The following is a 13,378-nucleotide window of genomic DNA, read 5'->3' as shown; positions in this document are numbered from 1 at the left end:
GCCCAAGGCATAGGCTTTGAAGACCTAGTATTGGGGTAGGGAATGAAATAAGGATTTACAAATTCATTGTTATATTCAAACATGAAGGTGAATCCCTGTTGCTGGCATTGTGCCCTAAGGCAGCACCACTGTTCCTACCTGTTGGGGCTCGAGAAATGTGCCACTCCCTTGAACAGTTGCATTGCGGAACTGTTGCCATTTGTCACCTTCCAAAATAGAAGAGGGCTTGGTGTTTCAAGATGCTAGTAGGTAAATGATTAGGAAAAACCATCATTTATGGGACATACCAATTTGTTATCACATAACATGCCTTTTACGCACTGTTGGGAGTATGCCTAAAGTGTCCTAATGTTGGCCTTTAGTGGAAAGAAGTCCCCAGAGCTGTAAGGCTTCAAAGTGATAGTTAGGGAGTTGTATTAATAGATGGCATTCAGGTATGTTTGTTCTCAAACCAGATGTGTACATGGAGTGTCAAGAATAAGCAAAATGCAGTCAGGCCAAAAGATTCAGTCTGTAGAGGAACCTGTGGTTTGAAGTCCCTGCTTGTGGCCAGAAACAAGGAAAAAAAAATCACCGACGTGTCTCAGGCCATACTGCTATATGGAGGGGCTTTGTCAAGGTTTTGGTAATGCCTCATTAGTTTTGTAGAGTGGAAGTCAGCTGGCAATCTAATACACATTTATTATACATCTGTTCAATATCACTGTCTCACACAGCACTTGGTTCATCATACCATTATCTGAGTGCTTTCATTCCTTCTGTGTACGTTCCTCAAAGGAATGTACTGATTTTTACCCCTATACAGCCCAGTAACCAGACATGCAGGTAAATTGCTGAATACACCTGGAGCTGAGAGTTAGAAATAGACTTCTTAACACTGCAAAGTGCTTGGATATTGCCCTTGATCTATGGGAACCTTGGCTATACCCCTTGGCTCAGAATGTGTTCTCTCCTTGTATTTGTCATATACACTGCATTGTAAAAATAGATCCTTGGTAGTAAAGTCTTCCGTTGTTCAGAGTGTACTTCTAATTTCTATTTTGTACAAATCTGCCTCTAGGTATTTCCTGTCCTCATCTAGAAAAACAGAGTTTTAGGTAGATGTTACTATCACTCTGCAAAGCCCCTGTAGTGCTTTGAGGCTGAGGTTTGATGGGCTTCTGAGCAAGCACACAGTCCACTTGTAACAAAGTCCTTTGGGATGGAATTGAAGGGCTTCAGTTGAGATGCATCTTACATCTAGATTGCTCAGTATCACTTTGTAATCAGCCATATGGCAGTGGTAGGGCTACCCCTCAGACAGGTTAGTAGTCAGGCCTGACAGGACCTGATGGTGTCCCTAAGCACATTGAGTAGCTTGTTGAAGTGGGCTTTCCTTGTGTATGGGATCTCCGCCCTTTCCTGGCCTTCTGACCTTCCTGGTATATTAGAAGTAGTTACTAGGATCAGAAAGTAGGAAGTATTCATCTATGATCTAAGTCATGCCTCAGTCATAGACGTGCTGAAACTGTAATTACGGGTTTTTGGTAGCATGTGATGTTGAAGGGTTGCCTATCTAGATGAACCATATGACCTGTTTGCTTCTTGTCTGGTAGGACAATAGTCCTGAGCCACAGGTTCCCAGGCATTTCCTTCCCTTGTCTGACCACTTGGGCTGCTGGTCAACATGCTAGACAAGCATCATTCAGTTCTGTGGCCCAAGCTGTGGTACTGATCTGACTCAGGATTTGGAGAGTGTGTGTGTGTTGGTGGGAGGTGGGCTGGGTGTCTATTCCCTCCTTAAACTATGTGGATTCTGCCATCTGATCTTGGGCTTGTCACCTGGTATCCTTTTTAAGACATTTTGTGAGCCCTTGATGCAGGATTTTAATTAAACTGATTGTCCACTGGCATGTCGAAGGTTTGCTGCAAGCCAAACCTTTTGACTCAGCATTTGTGTTAGACAATATTGGTTTTTCAAGACAGGGTTTCTCTGAAGCCTTGGCTGCCCTGAAACTCACTCTGTAGAATAGGCTGGCCTCAAACTCTTGAGATCCACCTTCCTCTGTCTTTCAAATGCTGGGATTAAAGGTATCACTATCACTGCCCTTATCTTGACAAGCATTTAAAACACCAGGTTGTCTGTCTTTTTACCCAGCTGAGAGAATTAGGTATGCATGGGGTGTGGGTGGTGGTGTATAAATGGGCACCAGTCATTTTAGCATCTGGTCCTCATTGCTCCCGTGCCTTCCATCAAGAAAGGAGTTCCTTTCACGCACACACAGTAGGCTGACGTCTTCCATTCTGGCATCTGAATTTTTGTGTGAAAATAGGTTGGCTGATCTTCTCTATAGCAAATTTGTCAACCAGGTCTACAGTGGTGGGTGATGAAATAATGTGTACCCTTTGCTGACAGGAAGGAGTCTACCTCCAGAACCCTCAGGAGTTGGCTATTCATGGAGGAGATATTGTGTGATTTTTTTTTTCCCCTTTTTAAAGGGGTTCTACAGAAAAATACCTTCTTAATGAAAATGATCCTGTAAATCTGCCCTATTTTGATCTCAAGTTTGTTCTTTATTTTTACAATTTAGCTAGTGATTAATTGGAGCTTTTGATAATTGGCTTGTTTGAAGTAATGTTATCATACATAAAAGGCATTTAAAATAAGGAGTAGTTGCCACCATAAAATACTGTGCAACAGCCTAAGTTTTGAGATTTTAAAAACCTGCAAATGTGTCTAATTCCTTGATTGTACTGGCTGTTTCCAGGATGACATGGTATGATGTCACTGTGCTGTTTGTCTGTGCTGCTCACATCTCTGAGTGTGTGCCTTCTGCTTTCCAGCCATGAAAGATGACAAGAGAGTGGAGGATAGAACAGTGGCGGCAGCTGCGGTCCCTAAGAAAGCAGTTCCTCCAGGCTCCGTGATGGGCAGACAGACTTCACCTAGAAATCTTGTTCCAAAGAAGCTTCCTCCTTACCCTAATATGGCAGGAGCGAAAACAGCCGTTAAGAAGCTGCCTTCAGGCTTCAAGGGTACCATCCCCAAAAGGCCATGGCCCTCAGCCACCCTGTCAGGTACTTCTGCCAGGCAGGCAGGACCAACACCTGTGATAGCTGCTTCCAAAAAGTTGCCTGGCTCTGCTGCTGTGGTGGGAATTGCCAGGAAACCAATGTCTGCCAATGTTCCTGCAGCCTCTCCAGTCCCAGGACGCCTTGGGCCTGTGAGCCCAGCTCCATCACAACCCAATTCACAAATTCGACAAAATATAAGGCGCTCCTTGAAAGAGATTTTGTGGAAAAGGTGGGCTATTGTCTATGTCATATTCCCAGATGAAGCATTGATGATCGTGTTCTGAAACCTCCCAACTAGTCACGTGCCCCCTGGTTTATGTAATCCCTCTTTTCATTCTATTCAGAGTCAATGACAGCGATGACTTAATAATGACAGAAAATGAAGTAGGAAAAATTGCCCTCCACATTGAGAAGGAGATGTTTAACTTGTTCCAGGTTACAGATAATCGCTATAAGAGCAAATATCGCAGCATCATGTTCAACCTTAAGGATCCTAAGAATCAGGTCTGTGTGCCCCCGACTAGATGTTGGGAATTCTTGACCCATAATAGACCCTTCATTTCTGTTAGCTTCACAGTGATATACCAAACAATATTTGGAGATGTATACATCCTTCCTCTGAATATTTGTGGATCATCATCTTCACTGCCAGAACTGGAGTTATCAGAGATTTTATAACCCCTCTCCCATTTTACTAGATTAGCTTAAAACTTCCCTGCAAAAACCACATGCCCACTGACCTAAGCTTGAAATTTTTCATCCCAATTTTCAGGGATATCTGATATGTAGTATAACATTTTTATTTTATTTTTTATTTTTTTGCCTTACTGCAACCATGGCTGGCCAGGGATCAAGCTGGCCTTAAATTCTTAGGGGAGCCACTTGTTTTTGCTTAACAAGTTGTGAAATTAAAAGTTCAAGTAACTTTCTCTTAGCTTTCTTCCTTAGCCACTTGATGTGGGACAAGCTTGGTACCTCTCCTGCTTTCTGCTGTTGGGACTTGTTCATAGTGTTCTCTTGACTCTGAATACGCACGCACGCACGCATGCACGCACGCATGCACCTCCATGTTTTAGAGCCAGAATCAAATGCCTTGGCTACATTGCCTAGAAGTGTATTCCTGCCTTTATTTCTAACTTTGTGTGAGGTTGGGGACTTGTTCTCACTATGTGGCTCTGGCTAGCCTCACACTCAGACCTATTAGGATCGAAGACCTGCACAGTCTGTCTTTATAACTACTTTTTTTGAGGCAGAATCTTGTACTTCTGTCTCCCAGGTGCTAGAATTATGTATGCCATCCTCTTCTGCTGGCTTCTAACTTTTCATCTATGCTCCAAGTTGTATGCATGATCTGTGATCCTGACAAAGCAGAGAATCTACAGATGTCCTTGAAGTTGACTCTCAGCTAGGTCATTGCTGCCTACTTTAGAATGCTCCTCACAGCGGGGCGAGGGTGCATTCCTGCACTGTGTGGGTCAGTGCTTGGAGTGGTCAGGGTCATCCGATTTCCATCCTGCTGCTCTGTTCATCTTGACCCAGAGTAAAGTACATCACTGAAAGGTTATGAATGAGGAGGTGAAAGGTGCTTTTTCTTTCTCAAAATAGGGCCTCTTCCATCGTGTTCTTCGAGAAGAAATCTCTTTGGCAAAACTTGTCAGAATGAAGCCTGAAGAACTTGTATCTAAAGAGCTTTCTATGTGGACAGAGAAGCCCACAAAATCTGTAAGTGCTGAAGAGGAAGATTGCTGTCTGAGGTCCTAGAGGTTTCCATTTTCTAGAAGTCAGTGAGCTAATTGTAGAATGGATGACTATTCCTTCTACCTAGAACCCAAAGCTGAAGCCTTCACTTTTGTCCTCCTTGTAGGTGATAGAGTCCAGGACTAAGTTGCTTAATGAAAGCAAGAAGAACTCTACTAAACCGGAAACCATTCCTGACATGGAAGATTCTCCACCAGTATCAGATTCAGAAGTGAGCATTTGGGGTGTTTGCACAGAGACGAACATCTCTTATCTGCTCTCAAGGCATTAAGTCACTGAGAAAGTCACTGACATTTACACAAGTCCGTGTGTGTGCACGGTGGCAAGTGCCTGTATCCATTCATTAGAATGACATGGGTTCCTTTGGTATTTTAAGACAGTCTATCTTTGCAGCTTAGTCTGGCCTACAGCTTTTCATTCTGGGATTTTAAGGGTCGAGACTAGTGCACCACACCTGGCTTAGTGGGATTTTTCTCCATTTTTTTTTTTTTTTTCTCAAGACAGGGTTTTTCTGGGTAGCGCTGACTGTCTTGGAACTTGCTTTGTAGACCTGGGTGGTCTTTAACTCAGAGATCTGCCTGCTTCCACCTATGGAATGCTGAGACTAAAGGCCTATGCCACCACCATGCATGCCTGGCTCTCCATTGGTTCTGGTTTGTGGTATTAACTTGGAGATGGATTGAGTTTGGAAAAGAAATTATCTACTTGAACCAAGCATGTTGGCACTTTCTAAATCAGTGGTTCTCAACCTGTGGGTTGAAACCCATTTTGGGGGTCAAACAATCCTTTCACAGAGTCTCATATCAGATATCCAGCATATCAGATACTTACATTACAAATCATAACTTTCAAAATTACAGTTAGAAAATAGCAACCAAAATAATGTCATGGTTGGGGTCACCACAACATGGAGAACTATTCAAGGGTCTTGGCATTAGGAAAGTTGAGAACCACTGCTGTAGATAGAAGGAGGACCAGGAATTTCAGGGTCATCCTCTGCTACATTGTGGGACAGTCTCAAGGAAACAGCAAAGGCAAGACTTGCTTGCATTTCACTTGTAGGAACAAGAGTCCGTGCGAGCCGCCCCTGAGAAGAGCACAGCACCCCTCCTGGATGTCTTCAGCAGCATGCTGAAGGACACCACCAGTCAGCATCGGGCCCATCTTTTTGATTTAAACTGTAAAATCTGTACAGGTGAGCATAATTTAGGGGCTGAAACTGTGGAAATAAGACAAAATTCGGTTTGTTTAACTTGTTCTTCGAGCTGTACTCTAGCCAGTTTAGACAGTGGTTTCTGCACTTGTGTGGCCTGCCTTGGTTGTGGCGCTTCCAGTTGACGTCCCCTACTGCACTGAGCTGACATCTTGATTGTCTTCTCCCTCCTCCCTCACGTTCTGCAGGTCAGGTGCCATCATCGGAGGATGAACCAGCTCCTAAGAAGCAAAAGCTTTCAGCTTCTTCGAAAAAAGAAGACTTGAAGGCCAGGCACGACAGCTCTCCACCTGACGCAGTTCCTAGCACTGCTGATGAGGGGATTGCAGAGACCCCTGAAAACACGTGTGATCCAGACCTGGAGACCGTATCTAGTCTGAACCAGGAGAGAAAGGGTTTCCCTGAGTCTGCAGGCGACAGCCATCCTGAGCCCTCTTCTCTGGATGGCCTTTCTTCCTCTTTTGCCTCTGGCGGGAGTGGGGTGGTCACTACAGTCACAGTGTCTGGTCGAGACCCCAGAACCGCCCTGAGTGGGTCATGCACAGTCACAGCCTCCATGGCAGCCCATATGGACAACTCCCAGACATCAGAAACCAAACTGGAAATACTAAAGCCTGCCTTGACTTCTGCAGTGGTGCCCAAGTCCATACTGGCTAAGCCATCCTCTTCTCCTGACCCGAGATACCTGTCAGTGCCACCATCACCCAATACAAGGTATGCCTTTAGGACGGTATGCAAACCTCAGACTCTTTAGACCAACCAGAGACACTGCTAGTTAGACTTAGCAGAAGCCTGGTAAATCTTTACTGTCCTAAAAATGCTCCATTTCTTGGATACCTGTGTCATTTAGGTGTCATTCAGGTCTTAGATACAAAATTTTAACTTAATGGTTATTCAGATTCATTGCTTGTTTTCTTGACCAAATGTCTAAGTCATTACGACTTAAATAGTTGCTTAGTAAATAGAAGCCACAAACCTTAGTACTATCTTTTGCTCCCAAGTATGAAGTCACTATATTTTGAGATATCCATTGTACAAAAGGAAATTAATATTTTTTTTTCCTTTGGTTTTACAGCATTTCAGAATCACGATCCCCGCCAGAAGGAGACACAACCCTCTTTTTGTCTCGACTCAGCACGATTTGGAAAGGATTTATTAATATGCAAAGTGTAGCAAAATTTGTCACTAAGGCATATCCTGTCTCTGGGTGTTTGGATTATCTCAGTGAGGTTAGAGCCAAGAACTCCCCCCACCCCCCATGTCTTGTGTGCGGGCGCCGGGGCGTGCACGTATGTGTACTGCCCTGTGAGGTTAGAGCCAAGAATTCACTCACCCACCCTCTTCTCTCGTGTGTGTGTGTGTGTGTGTGTGTGTGTGTGTGTGTGTGTGTGTGTGTGTGTGTGTGTGTGAGAGAGAGAGAGAGAGAGAGAGAGAGAGAGAGAGAGAGAGAGAGAGAGATGCTACCCTGTGGCAGCAAGTCAGAAGTCAGACATCCCAGTTCTCTTCTTCATCTAATGAACACATTATTCTTGGAAGGCATGTGGTTAGTAGCCTCCCACGGTAGCATTAAGTGATGCTTTTCTTTAAAGTTGTGGTTTTGTTGTATGATCTGGTGTTTTAGAATTATTGTGTTGGCCTCTGAAGGCTGCAATTCAGGTGTTCACTGCATATTCTTCTTGTGTAGGATTTGCCAGACACCATCCACATCGGTGGAAGGATTGCGCCAAAGACTGTGTGGGATTACGTTGGCAAACTCAAGTCGTCAGTGTCCAAGGTACCTGCGCACAGTGTGCTCGCTGCAGCAGTGGGAGGCTGTGTTTGCTCACACTTTTATAATTCCTAAGTATGTGAAGGTGTGAAGTCTACTTGAGTGTAGTGTCTGTTGTATCTTAATGGTCTGAGTGCATTCAGCTTTTAGTAACTACACAGGCTTCCTGTTTCCTCTCTCATGACTGAGAAAAAAGAAAGCAATATGAAGGCATTCTTGCTCAGGCACAGAGACTTACCTCATACACAGGCTTTGGGTTCCTAAACAATCCCTTAGGTCAGCTGCTGGTAATGTGTATGTGAGGATTCTTTTAGAAGTGATCTATAATTTGTACCAGACTGAGGAGAGGTAAGCCATAGGACTTTCTAGTGTAGAGATAGATACACAGATGGCACCTGGCTGGTGGTGTGTCCTGTCTGTGCTGGTGCCGTCCTAGGATTAGCGAAAGCTTGCTGGTGTCAGAGATGCCTAAACTAACAACTGTACATAATCACTCACTGGAATTCCAGGGAGTGGCAGTGGTTTCGGGCCAGCAGTCTGGCTGGAACCTATGTTCTTTACCCTTGATTTGTGTTAAAGAGTTGGCAATAGGACTATGACAGTCAGGTCAGAATTACTAGACAGTGTGCCTGAGGGTCTGCATCTGAAGGAGGATTGAGCATGCTTCCTTCTGCTCTCTTTCCCTTGCAGGAGCTCTGTCTGATCCGCTTCCACCCTGCCACTGAGGAGGAGGAGGTTGCCTACATCTCTCTCTACTCCTATTTTAGCAGCCGTGGCCGCTTTGGGGTTGTAGCTAATAACAACAGGCATGTCAAGGACCTGTACCTGATTCCACTGAGTGCTAAGGACCCTGTGCCATCCAAACTCTTGCCCTTTGAGGGCCCAGGTAAGCACCCAGTTTCTGGGAGGTAGTTAGGTCCAGCCAGTCCCCACACAGTCCTTTTCACTGACACAGAACTCTTCACTGACAGTCCTCCCAGGTTGTCACAGGGACATTGGCCTCCTGGCCCAAATTCCCAGGAACTAGATTAGGATGACCAGTGGAACCATGCATGGCAAGAGAATCTGTTCTCTGAAATATAGGCACATAGCTCTAACAGTATCTCAGTTCTTTATGAAAATTGACTCCCTGCTTAAAACCAAATTGTTTGGTGCCTCAAACCAGAGAGTTGTTCAAATGTCAGGACCAAGAACCAGACCTAGAGAGGAGAGGCAGGGTCTGTCTGCATCCAGGGGTATCTTCTATGCCAGAAAGAAGGTTGCTATTACTGTTGCCTCTCAAATGAGCTGGCTTCTTCCATTCCAAGGGATGTCTCCACAGGACTTGATTCCTAAGGGTCCAGAAACAGTGGCTTAGAGAAGCGTTCTAAAGTAACCGCTCTTCAGCCACTGCACAGGGTAAGGGTTCATCTTTTGCAAACTACTTAGATTTTCTTTCCTTAGAAGTATTGTTTAACAGATTACATACAAAGAAACACAAGGTGGTGTTCAGATGACATGGAGGGGCCTGGCCTAGTTCTGTGTGGTTTTGCTGAGCCTCGATTAGAAAATTGGCACTAGGTGCCTGAAATGGTCATTTCTGTCATGTCCCCAGAGGAGGAGTCTTAATGGCTAATGGGCTTGACATGTGCTAACTATTCTTGAACGTGCTGCTATAGAAGTAGCTCCTGAACACCCCAAGGCCTGGGCCACACACCACTAGTACCGCCCCTACACTGGCCAGGATGCTGAAGGCCCAAGCCCATTACCCAGTCACAGCCCTCTGCCAACTACAGACTGTTCCTGGTTCATGGCATGGGTTTATCTGTGCCTGCAGTTACAAACTATGTGCACATTAAGGTACTGGTTTGTGTCATAAAGCTGGGTTAAATGTTAATGACAGGATGCACTAGATGCTTTCTAGTGCCCAGCACATTTCAAAAGCAAAGTGTATTAGTGCATTCTATGAAGCCATATTGGGGATTTAAAAAAAAAAAAAAGCCACCATCTAGGTGGCCGAAGGTGCCCTGGAAGTGCTTGATGACAGCCACGCGAAGAGCTCTGGCCAGGATTCATGACCATGAGCAAAGAGGTATCCAGTTCTCCTGGAAGTGAAGATCCAGAAGCTGACCCTTGGCACCTGTGTGAAGAGCAGCCAGTTACTTAGATATACCTGTCTCAGCTGGCGGGTAGGAGTTTATGTCCATGTGTGGTGCCTATAGTGAGGACAAGTATTGCCCCTGGGTGGGCGCCTTCCTCTCTGGTAGAAAAGAACACCTTTTATCTCAGAGTCATGAGTTAGATCCCTTGCCTCCTGTTTGCTCATTCTGCCTCTCTACCTCATCTTCATTTCAGCATTGCCAAACGAGGATAGGCTGTGTGGAGTGCTGAGCCCGCAGAGCACATGGGCACTGGGGTGCGTGGGGCCTTTAACAAATAGGGCTTGGAGGAGGGTTCCAGAGGCCAGGGCCAGAAAGAAGACCACAGAGGAGTGGCACAGCCATTGTCAGTTCAGTCATCTGGATGCAGGGTGAGGGATAGCCAGCTGAGACAGGGCAAGGTCACACTGTACTTCCAAGTGACAGGGATTAGGACTTAGCATACTATATTCCACTAAGCGATGGGCACTGACCACCAAGACTTGTGTTCAGTGGCTGGCCAAGTAGAGAACACACTTGCTGAGGCCATGGCACTGAAGGGTGCGCTCAAAAGGTAGGGCTCTAGGAAAGTAATGAAATATTTCATAATTAGACTATAGGACTGATAGTTTTAATGATAGTATTGCCACAATTACATGTGTGTGGTATTTGCACACTGGCAGTGCAAACAGCCTTGGGCCTAGACCAGGCTTGTAGCTGGACCTGCCTTATCTACTAATGGCTTGACTTGGCATTTTCAAGGTGTAGAGGAGAGTGTGTGTGTGTGTGTGTGTGTGTGTGTGTGTGTGTGTGTGTGTGTGTGTGTAAGAGAGATGATGCTTGTGTGCACTGTATGTGTACAAGGATGGGTTGGAGCCTTTTTCCTGGTTTTGGTTTACCTGTCTCCACAGCATCTAATCGTAACAGAAGCCCCGGACACCTTGGTAGTTCTGTTCCTCACTTGACCTATGGCCACATAGAAGTACCAGCTACCCAAAAAAATGGGGTCAACAGACGTACCTAGGAAATTACTGGGGCTTGGGTCTGCATGCTCAAAGCCCTTCTTTCATTGTAAAGGCTCTGCCTTTAGGCTGTGAGTGGTGAAGCTCTAGCCTTAAGCTGCTATCATAGTAGGTGCTAGGATATCCTGGTGTGACCAGGTAGAGTAGTCCCATGTAGTGTATGTACTGAAGATCATGATAGAGTAGTGAGGGCCTTGCAGGAAAGTGACCCACTGGTTTATGTACCTTAGTTTCTACACATGGGGCCACAGATGGTTTTCCATATGAACTCAGAGCCAAGTAGTTTATGACGTTGGCCTCTTGAGCTCTATTTTTCTTATTTGAAGGAAGATAAGACCTCAGAAGCACTCTGGCCACACCCCAAGGACATCCCCTGCCAATAGTTGGTTCTTGCTCTAGCATTTGTGGTTCACAGACCTAACCAGTGCATCATGAGCTGCTGGGTTTCTTAATGACACTAGTGCCCTTGTGGTTTTATAGTGATTTTCCACAAAAATGCTGTCCTTATTCTGTCAGACACTGATGTTTATTATCTAATATGGATATTTCAAAGGACAGCTAGGAAACCTAGGTCCCTCTGACTCCCCTGTCCATCCTCTCTACATTGGTTTCGATGCTGTCTTAAAGCCACCAACAACTCAGACAACTTGTGGCCTTAGTCAAGGGAGCAAGACTAGTTACAGGGAGTACTTCTTCTACCTAGCCCTGACAGCCTTGAGTCCAAAACCCACGTACCACTTGATGTACATTGGGGCACACTACCTGGTTGGAGAAAAACCAAAGCACTTGGTTCTGATGCTGGTGTCTGTTGCACCTTTCAGTCCACTCAGCATGTAGCCAGTCTCCTCCCCAAGCCACCCTCAGGTGCTCTGAGGGAAAGGGCATGTCTCTATTCATAGTAAGCTTTCCTCGGGGAGTGTCAATTCCAGTGTCTTTGTGTTTACTTTAAACAACTCCATTAGCTGGAAGGTTCTATGCTTTGAAATATTAGCAGGTAAGCACTCCAGTTTTCTTGTGTATGTATCAAAGCTTTGCACAGAAACTGTAACCAAAGTCATGGTGTTGAATGGAATGTACTATTTTGACGATCTAAATCAATAAAAATATGTCATGGAAACTGGTCATTGTTTGTTTGACTTGGAACCATGTGGTAGCTAGGGCCACTTGCCCTAGGTCTGCCTCTGCTCCTTGTAAGCCAGCATAACTCTTCTGGTAGGACAGTGGCTCCCAGTGTCTGCCAGGTGGCACATCCAGAGGGCATGCAGACTGGCTTGCTCCATGGTGTCCTTTGTTCTTGGGCACCTGGAAGAAGATGGACAGTGCCCCTGTTACCCCAAGTATGCACTGGGTGCAGTGACTTTGCCCTGGTCTTAGAGCATCAGAGTACAGGAAGGACATGTGCGTGAGTGTGTGTGTGCTAAGTGGGTTGAAAAGTATACAATTCCTTCATTTGCCAAGTGTGTCCAAGTCATAACTAACTAAAAACTCCAGTTTCTGATGCAGCCCGTGTGAACATTTCATTTTGACAGATTCAGACCATAAAAGGACTTTCACTTTGAACATGTTGAACATACCATTAGATTTGGGGATAAAGGTCAATTTGACAGGTATAAGGTCAGCGGGAGTCAGCTTTGGGATGATTCTGTTAATAAACAGGAATGCCAGCATGCATACAGGTCACAGCACCCCTCTTCCCCCCCCCCCCCACACTGTAGAAGCAGGGGTTTCTGAACATTTTGCAGACTATTGCTAACATGAACTGGATCCAAGTCCTGAAAGGTTTACTGGCACAGCCTCTCAGTTGCACCTTTGTCTGGTTTCTCTTTTCTGTCTGATACCTGAGTCCAAAGGCTCTCACACACAGGAAACATCACTAAACAATGTATAGGACCACACATTTTACCTGCATCCGGTATGTCAGTCTCCCATTCTAGTTTTGCCTCATTGTGTGAATTGACAGCCTCATAAGAACCCCACGGAGGGTGGTGAGCGAGTAGCTGCCACCCTGTGTAGTGGCTGGCTCTTGTGAACCTCACGTCTGTACTGCAGCTGGACTGACCATTGCTTCTCGGGCCATACACCCCACACCCCAGGAGGCTGAACTCGTAACCTGATGGTTGACAAAATGCAGCAAGCCTGGAAAGTGGACCCCAAGAAACCTGGACCTCCACTGCCCCTCCTCCAGGTGTTGGGTAGAGATGATGGGGAGTTGGACCCTTTGACCTTCATTGGAGTTTCCTGTGTGTCACACCTTGCTTACACAATGGAGCAGTCATTAACGTTGGGACATGCCCTCAGCAAAGATACTTCCAAAGCCCAAAATGAATAATTTGACAAGATTACGTTGTTCCCAGGGTGCTAGCTTACTGTCAGACTTGGGTTTGTTTTTTCTTGGTTTGATTTTGGTTCTGGCTGTCCTGGAAGTCACCATTATAGTCTATGGTGA

At 45.5% G+C, this 13,378-nt stretch overlaps 1 protein-coding gene across 10 annotated transcripts in view; it reads left to right on the top strand.

Annotated features, from left to right (window-relative positions):
• Positions 1–13,378, top strand: part of Dido1 (death inducer-obliterator 1) — a 53,246-nt gene that overhangs the window by 33,037 nt on the left and 6,831 nt on the right. For 3 of the 10 annotated variants that reach the window (XM_087653489.1, XM_087653488.1, XM_087653490.1), the window contains exons 8-17: positions 2,824–3,057; positions 3,175–3,283; positions 3,399–3,558; positions 4,660–4,776; positions 4,919–5,023; positions 5,875–6,007; positions 6,214–6,739; positions 7,101–7,254; positions 7,710–7,799; positions 8,484–8,679. In XM_087653489.1, the coding sequence (XP_087509615.1) occupies positions 2,824–3,057; positions 3,175–3,283; positions 3,399–3,558; positions 4,660–4,776; positions 4,919–5,023; positions 5,875–6,007; positions 6,214–6,739; positions 7,101–7,254; positions 7,710–7,799; positions 8,484–8,679 (1,824 nt within the window). 10 annotated transcript variants of the gene reach the window in all.

The sequence above is a fragment of the Rattus norvegicus genome, chromosome 3 (assembly GCF_021556685.1).
Source record: "Rattus norvegicus strain SHRSP/BbbUtx chromosome 3, alternate assembly SHRSP_T2T, whole genome shotgun sequence".
Lineage (NCBI taxonomy): Eukaryota > Metazoa > Chordata > Mammalia > Rodentia > Muridae > Rattus > Rattus norvegicus.
Note: the sequence above shows the minus strand (reverse complement) of the source record. Positions and strands in the feature narration are given on the sequence as shown.